This window comes from Moschus berezovskii, chromosome 16 (assembly GCF_049115385.1).
Source record: "Moschus berezovskii isolate FMDL1 chromosome 16, NW_MosBer_1.0, whole genome shotgun sequence".
In the NCBI taxonomy this organism is placed as follows: Eukaryota; Metazoa; Chordata; class Mammalia; order Artiodactyla; family Moschidae; genus Moschus; species Moschus berezovskii.
In genome coordinates this window covers 11,872,504-11,892,423 of record NC_142475.1, presented here as the reverse complement: position 1 = coordinate 11,892,423, position 19,920 = coordinate 11,872,504, and the positions used below count along the sequence as shown (strand labels likewise).

Below are 19,920 nucleotides of genomic sequence, written 5' to 3'. Positions count from 1 at the left end.
TTCAGGGAAGCTCTTAAGAGTACATTTGTCCACTCCAGACACTTGTGAGCCAGTTCAGATTCTCTGAGAGTAGGACCTAGTCATGAAGATTCTGAAAAAGCTGCGCCGAGTAATTCTGATTATGTGCTCCTGGCTAAGAACTCTTGTGCCTTAGGATCATTCATCTCCCTTGTACTTTGGTTTAATGTTCACCAGACAACTTAGTGCTAATAATTTGGTTTCCCCATGGACCGTTTATAGGACAGAATACATAGACCAGTCGGTTTAAATAGGCAGGTCTCATTTATAGGTCAATAAATTTGTATATTTTATAGTCTGATTTAGTCTCTTAATTTGGTTAGTATGGCTCATTTTCCTAGAGCTTAAGCATATGCAAGTTTCTGAACATGAAAAGCTGTAGATTGGACCTGGGGTCTGTCATCCTTTGATAACCCTGCCAAGGTGTAGGCATTGGTGTAGGAAACCTAACCCAAAGTAGCCAACAACCATCTCTCCTCTCATATATATCCCAGTTATGTAAATATCTTAGGGTTCCAAGTATTTTTAATCAAGTGATTTTATGCAAATATTGCTATGTTTTGGGAATAAGCCAAGTTAAAATTAGTACTTTGTGCCAAGCATTTTATGCCACAGGATTCACTGCCCTTAAGATGTTTCTAGTATTATTAATGAAAGATTACAACACATTAAAGCATTAGGGAATTATAAAAAAAATTATTAATTGTACAACTAAATAAATTCAGAGTTGAAATGTACTGTGTAGCCATAAAGTTTTAAGACTCAATGGCCCCCAAAAGGTGTCTATGAGTAATCAGGTGGAATTTGCATTGGGTCCTCAAGTGCTTATAGGAGTGGGATAATTGGGCAAAATTTAAAAAGTGATGGAACATTCCAGGCAGGGGGCATAGGCTGAACAAAGTTTCAAGAACAGTGATAAATCTGGTGAATGTGGGAGAGAGTGAGGAGACTGCCAATCCCAGAAATTTAATCTAAAAAAATGATGCAGTCATTAACAAATGTAATCTCCAGTTTTGTGTTCACATGTCAGTTTTGGCAGGAGAATTTCAGAGGTGGTGATAATCTCTTTGGAATAATATACAAAAACTTTTTGTAAAAAAGCCAAAATATTGTAACAGTAAATTTCTCTGTTAACGTGTTGGCAGAATTAGTCCTTCTTGTAGAAGAAATGGATAAGATTGAGTCAACTATTGTGTTTGAGGTTGAGTATCACCTGGGAGGTGCTGTGTGAGCCTGCAAATCAAGAGAGAAAAGGAATAGCAGGGAGAGAAGGAAGGATGAGAGAAAACGAGGCACCAGTGATGAGGATCCTCAGGGTTTCGGAGAGCATAGATGTCCTAGCACTGTCTGCCCTGTTTTCCTCCCGTTTATTTCTCGCTACCCGCCTCCCCCTCAGTCACACATCGGCAATGATACTGCACTTGGGTTCAGGGAGCAGGCATTTTGGAGACATCATTAGAACTGCTCTGTAATCAAACATGGCCAAACTGTGACCTTTAAAGATTTACGTAACAATTAGAGTGGGCTTTTCAGGTAGCTATTAAGCTTCAGTTTTTTTACCCATAATTTTAGCATTTTTTCCTCCCTGTCTAAAAAAAAAGAACCAGGGTTGACAATCATCCTTTTGAACAGGAAAAAGAAAGCAGCTCAACTTGGGATGAGAGTGAAGAAAGAAATCTCTATGAAGGCTTGATGAATGTGTTCCCTGCTGATTACAACCCGATCATGTTTACTGAGGAAGAGTCCGGAAAACTGCAGGTGCTGTCAAAGCTCTTAGCCGTTATCCGCGAACTTCGTCCTGCTGAAAAGTAAGAGGGCAGTTTAATAAACCACTTCTATATGCTTATGGAATTTCAGCTTAGACCATGTCCTTACTGCCCCCCTCACTGCCTCTTTTTGAAAAAAAGAAAACATTAAAAATAAGTTATTTTCTTCTTTGGGGGCATGATCAGCTCTTAGTCTTTTATAAACTTATCATTACTAATGTTCCTATAAGTTTTTATCTAAGAGAAACTAAATGTAAATACCTATATTTAAAAAACCCTAGAGATATCTTTTGATATGTAATACCTAACTTGTTTCTTTCTTTTTTTTAAATTTTCTGTTTTTAAATGTGTTTATTTTTGGTTATGCTGGGTCTTCGTTGCTGCACGGGCTTTCTCTAGTTGCAGCAAGCAGGGCCTCCTCTCGTTGCGGTGCCTTCTCTTGTGGAACATGGGCCCTAGGGCGTGCGGGCTTCAGCAGCTGTGCGTGTGGGCTCAGTGGTTGTAGCTTCCAGGCTCTAGAGCGGAGGCTCAATAGTTGTGGTGCCCTGGCTTAGTTCCTCCACAGGATGTGAGATCTTTCTGTATCAGGGATCGAACCCGTGTCTCCTACCTTGGCAGCTGAATTCTTTACCACTGAGCGACCAGGGAAGCCCCTAAGTCACTTCTTTATCTCTTTAAGAATCATTCTTTTTCTGTCCTTAAATGTTGATACTCCTGAGGACATTCTCTTGAGCCTCCTTCTCACTCTAAACATCCTTCCTGCCTTAGTTCTCTTCTCCTAGTTTGAGCTGTCAGCCATATAGTGTTGATTCCAAATCTGTATCTCTAGTTCAAGCTTCAATTTAATGGAATCTAAATCTGTCTGGATCTCAGTCTTCTTATGTACCAAGCCAGCTTCATCACTTTGCCATTGCAAGCCTAAATCTTTTTTCACTGTTCCTTGGCTTGATGAATGGTACCATACGCACAGAAAAAGCTTTCTTCGTTCCAGAGTCACTTTTCTCCTGCACTTTCCCAGTGTCATCAGTCACTACATTCTGTTGGTTTTATTTCTTAATCTCAGGAATCCATTTGCTTTCTGGTACCAAGATTTTTTTCAGCACCTGTTTTGAGTTTTATTTTAAATATTTTTAAAAATTTATTTTTGAGGTCTGGTTGGATTACACTGTTGTGTTAATTACTGCTGTTCAGCACCAAGATTTTTGTTTTGATTCTTGTTATTACAGTTGGGTTGTGGTAGTCTCGTATAAACTGTGTTCCTCTGACTTTCAATCCCATTGCATATTAGTATGTCCTGCTGCTGCTGCTGCTAAGTCACTTCAGTCATGTCCGACTCTGTGTGACCCCATAGATGGAAGTCCACCAGGCTCCCCTGTCCCTGGGATTCTTCAGGCAAGAACACTGGAGTGGGTTGCCATTTCCTTCTCCAATGTGTGAAAGTGAAAAGTGAAAGTGAAGTCGCTCAGTCGTGTCCGACCCCTAGCGACCCCATGGACTGCAGCCCACCAGGCTCCTCCATCCATGGGATTTTCCAGGCAAGAGTACTGGAGTGGCTTGCCATTGCCTTCTCCGATCAGTATGTCCTAAGTTGTATATATTTTTTAAATACAAATGTGAACACATCACTCGTTTTCTTAAAAATCATTCAAAGATTCCCAGTCGTCTTCCAGAAATTTCTCAACTCTGTAGCACATTGTAGCACATGACATGGGAGATGCCTCCTTTTCCAACCTTATCCCTCTTGACTCCTTCACGCTTTCATGTTGTCAGGTTACACCAGAATCTATTTACAGAACCTATAATTTGCTCTGCTTCTCACCTCTGTTCTTACCTGTTGCAGGTTCCTATGCCTGAAGTACCTCCACTTCTCATGCTTCTGGCCAACTTTGGCTTCATTAAGACTCAGCTCAGATGCTTTCTGCTCTTGGAAGCCCCTGGCCTCATACTGAGTTAGCGGCCCCTCTTCTGTACTCCCCTAGTGTCATGTACCTGCCTCTGATGGAGCTCTTCTCGTGTTATACTGTAATCAACAGTTCTCTTCTGTCAACACCTATAGTACAGGGACTGTGTCTTAATTATCCTTGTAGGAGATAATTCAAACTTTTGAACGTAAAAATACAGAGAAAAGTTTGCAAAATAGTAATTATATTTAATTGTCAAGGAGTCTGCTTCACCTCTTTGGAGCATTAATATCGTCATTTGCTTTTTTTCATAATAACAAAGTGACTAAGGAAACTTTCTATGAACTCTTTAATACAGTTGGATTAAAATGTTTTATTGGATAATATTTTATATATACTAGTGTGTTACCACCTGTCTAATTTCTGTCTCCATGAATCTGATTACTGTAGGTACCTTATATAAGTGAAATCATACAATCTTTTGTCTTTTTATGACTAGCTTATTCGACTTAGCGTAATGTCCTCAAAGTTCATCCATGGTCTAACATGTGTCAGAATTTCTTTCCTTTTTAAGGCTGAATAATAGTCCACTGTATGTATATGCTATTTTGTTTACCCATTTATCTGCTAAGGACAGTTGGGTTGCTTCCACCTTTTGGCTATTGTGAATAATGTTGCCATGAACATGAGTGTATCAGTGTCTTTTTGAGACCTTCTTTTAGATTCCTTTGGATCCATGTCCAGAACAGAGTTGTTGGATCATAGGATAATTCTCTTTTTAATTTTTTAAGGAAACTTCATACTCTTTTTTTTTTGCAGTGACCATACCATTTTACATTCTCACCAAGAGTGCACAAAAATTCTAGTTTCTCAACAGCCTCACCAGTATTGCTATGTTCTGTTTTGTTTTTGATGTCCTAATGGGTGTAAGATGATATCTCATTCTGGTTTTAATTTGCATTTCCTTAGTAATTAATGGGGGCTTTCCAAAATGGCACAGTGGTAAAGAATCTGCCTGCCAATGCAAGAGATGTAAGAGATGTGTGTTTGATCCCTGGGTTGGAAAGATCTCTTGGAGTAGGAAATGGCAACCAGTATTCTTACCTGGAAAATTCCATGTAGAGAGGAGCCTGGCAGAGGCCCGTGGGGTCCATGGGGTTGTAAAAAGTTGGACAAAACTGAGTGACTGAGTGCACACATGCACCCACACACACACAGTAATTAGTGATGTTGGACCTCTTTTGATGTACTTGTTGACTGTATATTTTCTTTGGAAGATGTCTATTCAAATCCTTTGCCCATTTTTTAATTGGGTTGGTTTTTTTTTGTTGTTGTTCTTGAGTTGTAGCCTTTTATGTTTTTTCTCATATGGCTAGTTGGGTATAGAGGTCAGGTTTTCCACAGCTGAACTGCCTGTGCACAGGCATCTCCTAAACCTTTAAAGTATGTAGCTATAAGTTGCTCACGGTGTTTGATTTCAGGGATGGTATTACTGTCACTTTATTTCCTGTGCTATCACTAACTGGAACCAGGTAGCTGTGGTTTAGGTCCCCAGGCTGAACTCTTCAACAGTGCTTTTGTGTACATTCAGATGAATTAGAACTCCTGACTTGTCTGGATGGTGGCCCTTATATGGACTTTCTTAAAAAGATACTTCAAAATTTAAAAAGTTCCTCTTCCCTCTCGGTTGTTGCATTCATGCATGGCTTGAAACCTAGTGAGCAGAGTTCATTCTGAATTCTAGCCCCATACATCTTGGTTGGACACTCTTGTGCTGGGTACACCTTGCATTCTACCTCACATGGCAGCCTTGCCTGAAGATTTCAACTGCTTTTAGGGACAGTAAAGTAATCATAAAAATACTGTCCTTATTTGAAAGTGGTATGTACGTGGCGGGGAAGGGGGATCTCTCGACCTCTTAAAGGGGATTGTCCAAGACTCCTTACCAAGATAATCCCTGTTGCTGTTAGTCTACAGCTAGTCTTGTAAGAAAGAACTTGTTGGGGAAAAATATTCTAAACCGGACTTCCTCCAGTCCAGTAAAGTTGTATCAGAAAAACTATGTTTGGATAATGTTATTCATCCGTACAATAGTATTGAAAAGGAAGGGGAAAAAGTGACTGAAATATTAGTACTGGAGTGTCCTTCCTATACTACTAATAGTAGTAATAATGTTGTTCCTAGTACAAGCAGATCCTTTTTATAGGAATGTTGGTAGATTGCAACCAGTGGTCTCAAGTTCTCCCTCCCTCTATCCTTGTTCCTTTGGTGTAACTTTGGGTGATATCCCATTCTGATTCTGAGCTTAGCCACCTGACTTGAGATGTTGGCAAACATGGCAAAACAGGGGGCTTGAAAAGATCTCGTGCAGTGGGGCTTGCCCTCCCTTGGGGTTCCGGGAACCTTTTTGTCACCATGCGAATAAGCCTGGGCTAGCCTGCTAGAGGATGAGAGCCATGAGAAACGCAGACTTGGGTTTTGGTTTATTGCTATATCTCTGCCTTCTAGAGCTCCCTGGTCCACGTTTCTTTGATTTACTTTCCACAGAGAATAAGAATTCTAGTTGAGAAAGAGAAGTCAACTAGCTTCATGGGAGTAGGACCTGGGTTCCACTTACCTTTGCTCTTGTAATAGCTGCAGTCTAAACCCCTTCCTTCTGCGCTGCCTTTATAAGATGTGATTGTGTGTATGAACTTGTATATCCCTCTTTGGGCACTTAGGTTTCACTCCTAAACGGGTCACCATTCCACTAGTCTCTGTTTTCATATATAAATCTCTCCTTGTTTCATCAAAGATAGAGTTTGTGTTTCTGTTTCTTATTCTGCTATTCTTAGGGTGACTTAAGAAAGGTAATGAAAGCAGAAAGGTGTTTACTCCATTATCTTTATACTGAAAGTCTCTTAGATTTCTTTTTTTTTTTGCCATACCATGTGCCTTGTGGGATCCCAGCTCCCCAACCAGGGATTGAACCCATGCTTTTGGCAGTGAAAGCACAAAGTCCTAACCACTGGACTGCCGGGGAATTCCCTCTTAGATATTGACTTTAAAATGGAATTTGAAAGAGAATCTATGTTTTAATTATACAAAGTTCTGTTGGATATTCTATAAATATCAGTGATAATATTAGTATTTTTATCTAATTAAAACAATCTAATACTGCTTCCAAGTTGTATATGAAGATTCTTTCTTTTTGATTGACAGAGTCGTGTTGGTATCCAACTATACACGAACCTTGGATATTTTACAAGAAGTCTGCAAGCGTCATGGATATGCTTATACAAGACTTGATGGACAGACCCCAATCTCTCAAAGGCAACAAATTGTTGATGACTTTAATAGTAAATACTCTTCTGATTTTATTTTTTTGTTAAGTTCAAAAGCTGGTGGTGTGGGGCTTAACCTTATTGGAGGATCTCACTTAATCCTCTATGACATTGATTGGAATCCAGCTACTGACATCCAGGTAGGACTGTTTCTGTATTAAACAAACATTATAAAATGCCGAAGGGGGATACGGTGCCTGTGGGGACATGAGGGTGATGATGAAGTATAAGAACTGCTGCATATCCAGTCCTTATTTTGTATCAGGCATTCTGCTAAATGCTTTACATCTATTCAGTCCTCACAGTAGTCCTACAAGTGTGCGTGTTGTATGCTGTTTTGTAGATGGAGGTATGGAAGCTTGTTCCAGATCACATAGCTTGTAAGAGGCAGAGCCAGCATTCATACCCAAACCTATATGTCTCCAGGCCCTACTTGACTCTGTAGTTAGTTGGGCCTTCAGGATGCTCATGATCATCAGGGGAGGACAGTAAGGTGTTACAGGTGCCATGATCGGTGTTTGTGCAGGGTATAGTGAAGATATAAAATTATTTTACTTAGGAAAATATTTCAGAAGCAGCCTTTGGTTTTCTTCAGAGTACAGTCCATCTTGACAGATTTTGAAGTTTCTACCTATAGATTTGCACCTCACCTGGTAGCTGTGTTAGGGGGCCGGGAGATAACCCTTAGGTTCAGTGATTCACTAGAAGAACTCACAGAATCAAGAAAAGCAGTTATATTCAAGTTAGGGTTCATTACAGTGAAAGGAAACAGAGTAAAATCAGGTGAAAGGTACACAGGGCAGAATCCAGGAGAGACCAGGTACAAGCTTCCAGTTTTCCTTTCCCTGTGGAATTGTATGGACAACACTTAATTTTCCCAGCATCAGTGAGTGACAACACCCATGGAATTTTGTCAACCAGAGAAGTTCACCTGAGCCTTGATGTCTAGACTTTTTGCTGGAGGTTGGTCATGTAGGCACGGATACCTGTGTGATTAGCCTCTGCAAAGGTCAGACTGGCCCAAGTCCTCACCTAAATCACATCATTAGCATAAACAGCTTGGTGTGGACCAAGACCCCAGGTAACCTAAGATGCTTTTATCAGGCATGATATTCCAGGGGCTTCCACAAGCTGGTTGAAGGCCATAAATTTCTTTGGCATATTCAGGGTTTGAACATAAACCTTTTACTAAATAGTATCACTGATAAATCTTAAAACCTCAGGGATTTGCCTAGAGTCTGAGCTGATTGCAGGTATCCTAGGGTTCCTTAGAGGTGAATCATTAGCCTTTTGGACTGAGAATAAACCTTCCATGGCCATGCTATCCTTGGTTCTTTGCATTCTTACTTCCCAAACTTGCTATCCCATTTTTTTTTTTCGATGCAGATAGACCCTCCCACTGTTGCATGGCACCCTGTAGTTATTTTACAGTACCATAGCGAATGTTCATTCATCCCTTTCTTTAACTCAGGAAAAAAAAATTGAAATGGAGAAGGCTTAGTTATGCCTGGGCTTTGTTTTTTGAAGCTGTAAGTGAAATCTAGAATTCCTAGTCTTAAGTTTATGCATACCAGTTGCTTATGTGGAGAAGGTGATTAGTTTCTACTGTGCTCTCAGAGTTCTCCTTTATTTTCCACAGGCAATGTCTCGAGTTTGGCGAGATGGTCAGAAGCACCCTGTACATATTTATAGACTCCTAACCACAGGTAGTAAGCCTCCCGTATGAAAACAGATGCGTTCTCTTTGAGTAAATAAAGGTGTTTTTTGTGTTAAACTGTGCTTCAGTACCAGGAATATTATTTTGTTAGCTAGTATAATAATAAACATAGTTTACCGTACCAAAATGACAGTTGTAAAGATCTGAAGGAAATCTAATGAATGTTTTCTCTTCAGGTACAATAGAAGAAAAGATCTATCAAAGACAGATCAGTAAGCAAGGTCTTTCTGGGGCAGTTGTAGACCTTTCCAAGACATCTGATCATATTCAGTTTTCAGTGGAAGAGCTTAAAAATTTGTTCACATTGCATGAAAGTTCACATTGCGTTACTCATGACCTGCTTGACTGTGAATGTACAGGAGAAAACCATACAGGTTAGTTGTATTTTAATTCTGTTATGATGAAATTAAGTGGTCTCTCTTGAGCAGTTAAAAATATTTAAAAACAGAATAACTAAAATATTGACCACTTCCATATGTTAGTTCTTTTTTCTTCAGGTCTTAGGGCAGCTGCGACATGGGTATTTGAGAAAAGAAATTTCTTTTTGGCAGCCCCCCTTTTTTTTAATTGGAGGATAATGGCTTTACAGACTGTGTTGGTCTCTGCTGTGCGACAACATGACTCCACTATCGGTGTGCATGTACTCCCGCCTCCTGAGCCTCTGGCTCATCCCCTCCCTGCCCCACCCCAGGCCATCCCAGAGCACCCAGCTGAGATGCCTGTGCCCTGCAGCTGCTTCCCGCCTAGCTGTCTCACACATGGCAGTGCTCATCTGTCCGTGCTGCTCTCATAATTCACACCCACCCCCCTTTCCCCAGCTCTGTCCACTGTCTGTTCTCTACGTCTGCATCTCTGCTCCCGTCCTGCAAATAGGTTCGTCAGTACCGTTTTTCTAGATTCCATATGTATGTATTAATATACGATATTTTCCTCTCTTTAACTTAACTTCACCCTGTGTGACAAGCTTCAGGTTCATCCACCTCACTTCAGCTGACTCAGATTTCTTCCTCTTTATGGCTGAGTAGCATTCCATTGTTGGAGAAGGCAATGGCAAGCCACTCCAGTACTCTTGCCTAGAAAATCCCATGGACGGAGGAGCCTGGTAGGCTGCAGTCCATGGGGTCGCTACGAGTCAGACATGACTGAGCGACTTCACTTTCACTTTCACACATTGGAGAAGGAAATGGCAACCCACTCCAGTGTTCTTGCCTGGAGAATCCCAGGGACGGGGGAGCCTGGTGGGCTGCCGTCTATGGGGTCACACAGAGTCGGACACGACTGAAGTGATTTAGCAGCAGCATTCCATTGTATACATGTGCCACAACTTCTTTTAGGTCAGTGGACATCTAGGTGGCTTCCATGTCCTAGCTCTTGTAAATAGTGCTGCCGGGAACATTGGGGTACGTGTGTCTTTTTGAATTATGGTTTTCTCAAAGTTTATGCCTGTAGTGGGATTGCTGGGTCATATGGTAGTTTTATTCCTAGTTTTTTAAAGGAATAGTGGCTGTATCAGTTTGCTTTTCCACCAACAGTGCAAGAGGACTCCTTTTCTCCATATCCTCTCCAGCGTTTGTTGTCTGTAGATTTTTTGATGATGGTCATTCTGACCAGTGTGAGGTGATATCTCATTGTAGTTTTGATTTGCCTTTCTTTAATAATCAGTATAGATGGAAAAACAGTGGAAACAGTGTCAGACTTTATTTTTTGGGGCTCCAAAATCACTGCAGATGCTGATTGCAGCCATGAAATTAAAAGACGCTTGCTCCTTGGAAGGAAAGTTATGACCAACCTTGATAATATATTAAAAAGCAGAGACATTACTTTGCCAACAAAGGTCCGTCTAGTCAAGGCTATGGTTTTTCCCGTGGTCATGTATGGATGTGAGAGTTGGACTGTGAAGAAAGCTGATCGCCGAAGAATTGATGCTTTTGAACTGTGGTGTTGGAGAAGACTCTTGAGAGTCCCTTGTACTGAAAGGAGATCCAACCAGTGCATTCTAAAGGAGATCAATCCTGGGTGTTCATTGGAGGGACTGATGCTAAAGCTGAAACTGCAATACTTTGGCCACCTCATGCGACGAGTTGACTCACTGGAAAAGACTCTGATGCTGGGAAAGGTTGGGGGCGGGAGGAGAAGGGGACGACCGAGAATGAAATGGCTGGATGGCATCACCGACTCTGTGGACATGAGTTTGAGTGAACTCCGGGAGTTGGTGTTGGACAGGGAGGCCTGGCGTGCTGTGATTCATGGGGTCGCGGAGAGTCGGACATGACTGAGCGACTGAACTGAACTGAATGTTGAGTATCTTTTCATGTGTTTGTTGGCTATCTGTATGTCTTCTTTGGAGAAATGTGCGTTTAAGTCTTCCACCCATATTTTTGATTCGATTGTTTGTTTTCTGATACTGAGCTGCATGAACTGCTTGTATATTTTGGAGATTAATCCTTTGTCAGTTGCTTCATTTGCAATTATTTTCTAACATTCCGAGGGTTGTCTTTTCATCTTGTTTATAGTTTCCTTTTACTTTCAATTAGGTCCCATTTGTTTGTTTTTGTTTTTATTTCCATTACTCTAGGAGAGAAAGTTTTAATTAGAACCCTATTAGTTCTCTTAATTTAGCTTATTTCAGAATCAGTTGGGAGAAAATTTGACTTATTTAGTAAGAATCTTTCAATTCCTGATGATAATGATTTAAGAATGAGAGAAATGTTTTTAATCCTTGTTTCTGTTTCACACACACACAAACACTTGGCAGGCTAATCCTGCTGTTTATTTGTGTACAGCTTATTCCTAATGAGGTCATACTTTCTGGACGGTACGCATAAGCCACCATGCTTCTTAGTACTTCACACACTGCCTGTGCTGCTTCAGTGAGGCTGGAAGTGTCAACCCTCCAGAATGAACACCATTCAGATAGGAACTCGATTTAGAGTAGTACTTGAGCAAGCAGTGTCCGGAAGTTGGAAGTCACTTGATAATTGTATTGAGATGAGTTTAAGAGGTGAAACTGTATAAGACTAGCATGAAATAATTTATACAGTCAATCTCCTCTATTTTTTTTCCATTTTAGTGATTTCTACTCTAATTATTTCTTTTCTTTTGCCCTGTATTTATCTAATTCTTTTCCTCATTTTCTAAAGTTGAATCCTTAGCCTGATAACTTTCAGTCTTTTTTTCTGAAATGGGTATTAAGGCTGTAAATATTCTACTAAGCTGAATCTCATAATTTTGAAATGCTGTCTTTTTATTTTTCAGTTCTAAATATTTTTTATTTTCCATTATGATTTCTTCTTTGGCTCATGAGATATTTAAAAGTATATTTTAAAATGTATTTTAGTTTTTGTTATTGAATTCTGGTTACTGCACTGTAGTTCCAAGTATGGTCTGCATGATATTGATTCTTTGGTAACTATAGAGACTTGGTGTGTGGCCTGGTGTGTTCTGTTAGTAAATGTTTCTCTTTTGCATGAAAATCATTTGTATTCTCTCAATTACTTAGTTTAGAGTTCTGCCATATTAGTCAAAGTTTCTGTTACCAAATTAGTTTTTTCTTATTTTAAAGATTTAAATTAACTGGAAAATTGATAACGTTTACATATGAAAGCTATCTGAAAGTATAAAATGTATATGGTGGAAACATTTCCTCCTGTAATGCCCTCATCTGTCTAGTTTCTAGTCCTGCTACCCTATAGGAAACCACTGTTACTGGTTTTTTGTGTATCCTTCTAGATGTATTTTTATGCGTGTGCAAGGAACTCTGAATAAATATTACTGCCCAGTTCTCCTGTGCCCCCGTAAGGGATAGTGTAGTGTGTGTATGGTTCTGTGCCTTCTGTCCCTTTTCCATTTCATAGTATACCTCAGGATCTTTCTTTATCGTTCCGTTCCGTTCCGTCGCTCAGTCGTGTCTGACTCTATGCGACCCCATGGGCTGTAGCCTACCAGGCTTCTCCGTCCATGGGATTCTCCAAGCAAGAATACTGGAGTGGGTTACCATTTCCTTCTCCAGGGGATCTTCCTGACCCAGGGATCGAACCTGGGTCTCCCGCATTGGAGGCAGACGCTTTAACCTCTGAGCCACCAGGGAAACCCTTCTTTATCATTACAGAAAGAGTTTCCTCAGTCTTTTCTCCCCCTCAGTTATATAATCCTCCATTGAACAAACAGACCGTAGTTTATTCATCTAACCTCACAGCTGTGTAATTAGGTTCTTTCCAGTCAGTATGCATCTTCATTCATACATCTTTTCCATGCGTTCAAATATCTCTGTAAGGTTAATCATCAGTGCTGCTCTGTCAGAGAATATGTGCATTTGTCATTTGATAGGTCCCGCTAAGGTGCCCTCCTCTGGAGGGGAGGTTGTATTGTTTATACCCCACCAGCAGTATACTATTTCCCCACAGCTTTCCTAATTTAGGATTATCAAATGTTTGGGTTTTTGCCAATCTGAGAGTAAAAAATGGCTTGTTTGTCTAGTTTTAATTTAATTTTCTGTTATGAGTGAAGTTGAGAATGTTTTTCTATGGTTAAGAGCTGTATTTTTTTAATGTGAACCACCTGTTCATAACATTTGTCCATTTTTCTGTTAATAACCTAATTCTTTGTTAGATGTGTCTGTTATTGAAAGAAATACATTAAAATTTTATAGTATGACAGAGAATTTGCCTGTTTCTCATTGTTCTGTCAATTTTTGCTTTATATATTTTATATGTTGTTTGTGGAATTTTTTCATTATTATTTATTTTATCATTATTTATATTTTTATTATGTAGGGATTGCTTTATCCCTAATGTCTTTTGCTTTCATTTTGTGTTATGTTAATATATTACACTGACTTTCTCATTGTTAATGTTTATCTGATACATTTTTTTCCATTGAATCTTTCTGTATCCTTATGTTTTAGGTAACTCTCATTTAAATAGCATGAGCCTGGATTTTCTTTTTTTATCCAGTCTGATGTTTTCTTTTAACTAGAGCATTCAGTCTGTTTACTTTAATTATAATTACTGATATATTTTGATTCATTTCTACTGTCTTTTCATTTTTTGTTTTGTCCCCGAACAAGGGTCGATTAGTGGTTAAGTCTCTCAGTATTTTATTTTTCAAAGTGTTTTTTCTCTTTCTTAAATTCCATCTTTGCTGGGTGTACAGTTCTAGTTGACAGGGTTTTTAATGTTCTGTTTTTTTGGTCAGTACTTTCGAGGTCAGTACTTTCGAGGTCAGTACTTTCTACTGTCTCCTGGATTCTCAGAGCAGCCTCAGCCTTTGTAGCTTCTGCTCTGTTTGGTTCATCCATTTCTTCAGTTCAGTTCAGTCGCTCAGTCGTGTCCTACTCTCCGTGACCCCATGAATCACAGCACGCCAGGCCTCCCTGTCCATCACCAAATCCCGGAGTTCACTCAAACTCATGTCCACAGAGTCGGTGATGCCATCCAGCCATCTCATTCTCGGTCGTCCCCTTCTCCTCCCGCCCCCAACCTTTCCCAGCATCAGAGTCTTTTCCAGTGAGTCAACTCGTCGCATGAGGTGGCTAAAGTATTGCAGTTTCAGCTTTAGCATCAGTCCTTCCAATGAACACCCAGGATCGATCTCCCTTAGAATGGACTGGTTGGATCTCCTTGCGGTACAAGGGACTCTCAAGAGTCTTCTCCAACACCACAGTTCAAAAGCATCAATTCTTCGGCTATCAGCTTTCTTCACAGTTCAACTCTCACATCCGTACATGACCACAGGAAAAACCATAGCCTTGACTAGACGGACCTTTGTTGGCAAAGTAATGTCTCTGCTTTTTAATATATTATCAAGGTTGGTCATAACTTTCCTTCCAAGGAGTAAGCGTCTTTTAATTTCATGGCTGCAATCAGCAGCTGCAGTGATTTTGGAGCCCAAAAAAATAAAGTCTGACACTGTTTCCACTGTTTTTCCATCTATTTCCCATGAAGTGATGGGACCAGATGCTATGATCTTAGTTTTCTGAATGTTGAGCTTCAAGCCAACCTTTTCACTCTCCTCTTTCACTTTCATCAAGAGGCTTTTGAGTTCCTCTTCACTTTCTGCCATAAGGGTAGTGTCATCTGCATATCTGAGATTATTGATATTTCTCCCAGCAATCTTGATTCCAGCTTGTGCTTCTTCCACCCCAGTGTTCCTCATGATGTACTCTGCATATAAGTTAAATAAGCAAGGTGACAATATACAGCCTTGACGTACTCCTTTTCCTATTTGGAACCAATCTGTTGTTCCATGTCCAGTTCTGACTGTTGCTTCCTGACCTGCATACAGGTTTCTCAAGAGGCAGGTCAGGTGGTCTGGTATTCCCATCTTTTTCAGAATGTTCCACAGTTTATTGTGATCCACACAGTCAAAGGCTTTGGCATAGTCAATGAAGCAGAAATAGATGTTTTTCTGGAACTCTCTTGCTTTCTCCATGATCCAGCGGATGTTGGCAATTTGCTCTCTGGTGCTTCTGCCTTTTCTAAAACCTACTTGAACATCTGGGAGTTCACGGTTCACATATTGCTGAAGCCTGGCTTGGAGAATTTTGAGCATGACTTTACTAGCATGTGAGATGAGTGCAATTGTGCAGTAGTTTGAGCATTCTTTGGCATTGCCTTTCTTTGGGATTGGAATGAAGACTTTTCCAGTCCTGTGGCCACTGCTGAGTTTTCCAAATCTGCTGGCATATTGAGTGCAGTACTTTCACAGCATCATCTTTCAAGATTTGAAATAGCTCAACTGGAATTCCATCACCACCACTAGCTTTGTTCGTAGTGATGCTTTCTAAGGCCCACTTGACTTCACATTCCAAGATGTCTGGCTCTAGGTCAGTGATCACGGTATCATGACTATCTTGGTCGTGAAGCTCTTTTTTGTACAGTTCTTCTGTGTATTCTTGCCACCTCTTCTTAATATCTTCTGCTTCTGTTAGGTCCATACCATTTCTCTCACTGTTCATCTCCTGAGTTTGTTGCGCATCTTTATCTTGAACTCTTTATTGGGTTGATTGCTTATCTCTTGGAGAAGGCAATGGCAAGCCACCCCAGTACTCTTGCCTAGAAAATCCCATGGATGGAGCAGCCTGGTAGGCTGCAGTCCGTGGGGTCGCTAAGGGTTGGACACGACTGAGCGACTTCACTTTCACTTTTCACTTTCACACATTGGAGAAGGAAATGGCAACCCACTCCAGTGTTCTTGCCTGGAGAATCCCAGGGATGGGGGAGCCTGGTGGGCTTCCATCTATGGGGTCACACAGAGTCGGACACGACTGAAGTGACTTAGCAGCAGCAGCAGCAGCTTATCTCTACTTCTCTTAGTGCTCCTTCTGGGGTTTCATCTTATTTCTTTGTTTGGAATGTATTCTTCTGTCTCCTCATTTTGCCTCTGTGTTTATTTTTGTGTATTAAATATGTTGGATTTTTCCTGATCTTGGAGAAGTAGCCTTGTGTAGGAGACACGCAGTGGGGCCCCTCAGTGCACTCGCCTCTGGTCACTATAGCTGTATGTCGGGTGCCCCCTCTGGGGGCTGCATGGCTCCTTCTGTTGTGGTGGGACAGACAGAGTGGGTGCCCTGGGAGGTGAGGCCGGTCCCTGGCCTGGTTGGCTGCCAGACTTGCCTCATGTGGTGGCTCCAGCCCATTCACTGGCGGTATGACGTCCTGGTTGTGCTGCTGTGTGCCCCAGACGGTCATAGAGGGAGTGCTGGCCTACTGGTGGGTGGGGCCATGTTCTTGTCTAGCGACTCGGCCTGTGGTTTCTGGGACTGGTGTTGGCTTGCTGGTGGGTAGGTGGGTCCCTGGTTCTGCTCGGCTAGAGGGAGAACTTGAAAATGGTGCTCGCCAGCATCAGTGCCCTTGTGGGAAGAATGAGCTCCCCAGAATGGCTGTTCCCAGGGGAAACAGCCAGTTGGCTCCTGCTTCTCCAAGAGGCTTTCCAAGGTCAGCAAGTGGGTCTGACACCAGTTCTTTTCAAATCACTGCCTCTGCCCTAGGACTGGGAGCATGTGACATTTTGCGTGAGCCTTTTGAGTGTGGAGTCTCTATTTCCTATAGTCCTCTGGCTTTCCCATATGCAAATTCCCTCTGGTCTTCAAAGCCAGATGTTTTGGGGGCTCATCTTCCCTGTGCAGGACCCCCAGGCTGGAGAGCTTGGTGTGGCCCCAGGCCCCTTGCTCCTTGGGGAGAACCTCTGCAGTTGTGATTATCCTCCTGTTTGTGGGTCACCTGCCCGGGGTGTGGGTCCTGACTGCGTCTCTGCCTCTCCTGCCCATCTCCTTGTAGTTCCTTCTGTCTTTAATTGTGGAACATCTCTTCTGTTGGTCTTCACATCCCTCTCATAGAAAGTTGAAATTTGTAACAATTCCATAGTCATACTTTTGGTGTGCCCGTGGGAGAAGGCGAGCTCAGGGTCTTCCTACTTTACCATTGTGGCCACTCTGTCATCCTTCAGATCTTAGTAACACAGGTCAGCTTCTCCTGTTATACGTGCTGATAGCCCTCTCTGTCTTAGCTTCATACCCTTAGCTCTATTTGTAATGTGGCTCCCTAGTTCCTTATTTCCAGTTTTGAAATCTAGAAAGCTTGAAAGACCAAAAGTTGTCCCCCCACCCCCCTGCCCCTCACCTTCCCTTGCGGCTCAGCCGGTAAAGAATTTGCCTGCAATGCAGGAGACCTGGGTTTGATCCCTGGGTTGGGAAGATCCCCTGGAGAAGGGAAACGCTACCCACTCCAGTATTCTGGCCTGGAGAATTCCATGGACTATATATATAGTCCATGGGGTAGCAAAGAGTCGGACACGACTAAGTGACTTTCACTTCACTTTCATAAATTTGCAACAATCTTATTTGGTGGCAGAAACCTTAGCTAAATTTATGTGAATTTATCGATGGTCTTTAATCTCTTTTGTACAACTGTTATTGCTGTAGCTGATTAATGAGTTTGATTATGGAGTGTTATACCACGTTGTTACAATTATATTCTAAATTTGGAAACCTATCTGGCCCCACAGGCTTTTAGATAAGAAATTGTGGACCTATAATACATCTATTTCTCTGGATGGTTATTTGTTTAATGTGTAGTTCTCTTGTTAGATCATAAGGTCCTTGAAGTCTGAGGCCATGTCTATTTTTGTTGACCATTTTGGCCCTCTTTGCTCAAGTTAGCACATAATAAACAATTTATAAATATTTGTAGAAGGAATGAATTAATTGAATTTGCTCATCTTAACATGAACTATGGTAATCAAATGTAATAAATCACACAAGCTCATTATATAATAAAAAAGTGTTGTATATAATAGAGTATTGATTGGCCTAAGGATTTTCGTATTGTTTTACTTATTTCAGGTGATTCACTGGAAAAACTCCCCGTGTCTAGAAATTGTCAGCTTGGTCCACATCAGCAGAAGTCTGCTTCCCTGAAACCCCTCTCCATGTCTCAACTGAAGCAGTGGAAACATTTTCCTGGAGACCATTTAAATGTTACAGATCCTTTTCTTGAAAGAATAAGAGAAAATGTATCATTCTTTTTTCAAAATATAACCAATCAAACTATTGCTATATAATGAAATATTACTTTATGACGTTATTTTGCTTCCCCCTTTAAAAGGTTAATCTAGTAAGTAAATGTACTTTTGGAAAATAAATAGAATTATTTTAATTATAATACTATATTTTGTTGCACGCTGTATTATAGTTTTGATACGGTAGTCAAAACTGACTTGTTTAATGTTTTGTATATGTTCCTAAATATTGAAACATTAAAGACATACTTCTATCATCCTATAATTGCTTATCAATAATTCCATAATTTGTACACTTTATTAAGTGCTTTCTAAAGAATTTTCATAAGGAATATTAAAAAGTAAAATGCCCAGTTTCTTGTCTTTGGGAAAGCTAAATCGATTAGGAATTGTAGCCGTAGATGTGGGAGACAATTGCAAACTTTGATAAGTTTAAACTATAGCTCAAAGGAGAAAGAGAATGAGAGATTAGGCTTACAGATGCTGAAGATGTGATGCAGTAGTTACTGCAGGGCAGTTTGGGTGAGAATGGTGTGTAGGTTGTGGCAGGATGGGGAGGAGCGTTGGACACTTCAGAGCACTGGTTTCTAATCTGGGGCCTCTGACTCCTAGGGGACTGACACGCGGTCTGTAAAGCCATGTCCACCAAGCATTGTGCATACACTGGACCATGGTTCAGCTACCATCATGCCAAAGGTTTCTGAGGTAATTGTTGACATTAATGTACAAAGCAAGCTTTACAAGACTGAAGTCTGCAAAGAGAAAGGAATTACTCATTGAATCTCCAGTTAGGGCTCCTATAATCAGCTTTTGATTCCTTTTAGGGAAATTTCTTTTAGACTGAATATGGTCTTGAGGTTTTGAGTTAGGACTCAATTATCATCAGATCTGAGTTCTTTAGATCTGTAGTGCCATGCCTGGGCGTTTGTGGGCTTCCTTAGTAGCTCAGATGGTAAAGAATCCACTGGCAATGCAGGAGACCCCAGTTCGATTGCTGGGTTGGGAAGAATTGAAGAAGGGAAAGGCTACCCACTCCAGTATTCTTGCCTGGAGAATCCCCATGGACAGAGAAGCCTGGTGGGCTACACTCCATGGGATCGCAAAGAGTTGGACATGACTGAGTGACTAAACATGCACACATATGCACGCCTGGGCATTTGTACGTCTATGATTCATGAACTGGCATTTTGGGGACCAAGTTTGTTAGAAAGGAAGTAATCAACTAATAAAAAGCAAAAAATGGTATTTCTGGACTCTGTGTATAGGCTTCTTATGTGAGGCTTAACATATAAAACTGTCTTCAGTATGTATCTTGTATCACATTATTCTCAGGTATAAAATCTTTTTAAAAAGGTAAGAGACTAGTTGCATTATTGTCTGTGTTAATTATTGGGGACCAGCCTCGATATGGCCCAGGGTATCCTCGGGATGAACAGCGTCAGCGTCAGCGAGAGAGAGAGAGAAAGAGAGAGAGAGAGACAGGGGCTGATGATTCCTTGGTTTACGCAGGAAACCAATAAAACCCCAGCACGGGGTTTGCTCTGTTTACGTAGGCCGCAGGCACCCTCTAGAATCACTGGAGGCACCCCACCATGGCACCCCCTCGAGTGGGTCTTAGAAGCCCAGGCAGATAAGTAAACTCAGAGGGCCCAGCGCTCCAAGGATCTCAACCAGAAAAA

General features: G+C 41.1%; 1 protein-coding gene across 5 annotated transcripts in view; it reads left to right on the top strand.

Annotated features, from left to right (window-relative positions):
* Positions 1-19,492, top strand: part of LOC129560125 (DNA repair and recombination protein RAD54B) — a 110,347-nt gene extending 90,855 nt beyond the window's left edge. For 3 of the 5 annotated variants that reach the window (XM_055432041.2, XM_088844668.1, XM_088844667.1), the window contains 5 exons: positions 1,651-1,826; positions 6,887-7,148; positions 8,648-8,714; positions 8,902-9,099; positions 18,066-19,491. In XM_055432041.2, the coding sequence (XP_055288016.2) occupies positions 1,651-1,826; positions 6,887-7,148; positions 8,648-8,714; positions 8,902-9,099; positions 18,066-18,283 (921 nt within the window). In that variant the 3' untranslated portion in view covers positions 18,284-19,491. Of the gene's footprint in view, positions 1-1,650; positions 1,827-6,886; positions 7,149-8,647; positions 8,715-8,901; positions 9,100-18,065 lie in introns of all 5 variants that reach the window. The other 2 variants (XM_088844670.1, XM_088844669.1) reach the window with 1 other exon arrangement.
* The last annotated feature ends 428 nt before the right edge of the window (positions 19,493-19,920 follow it).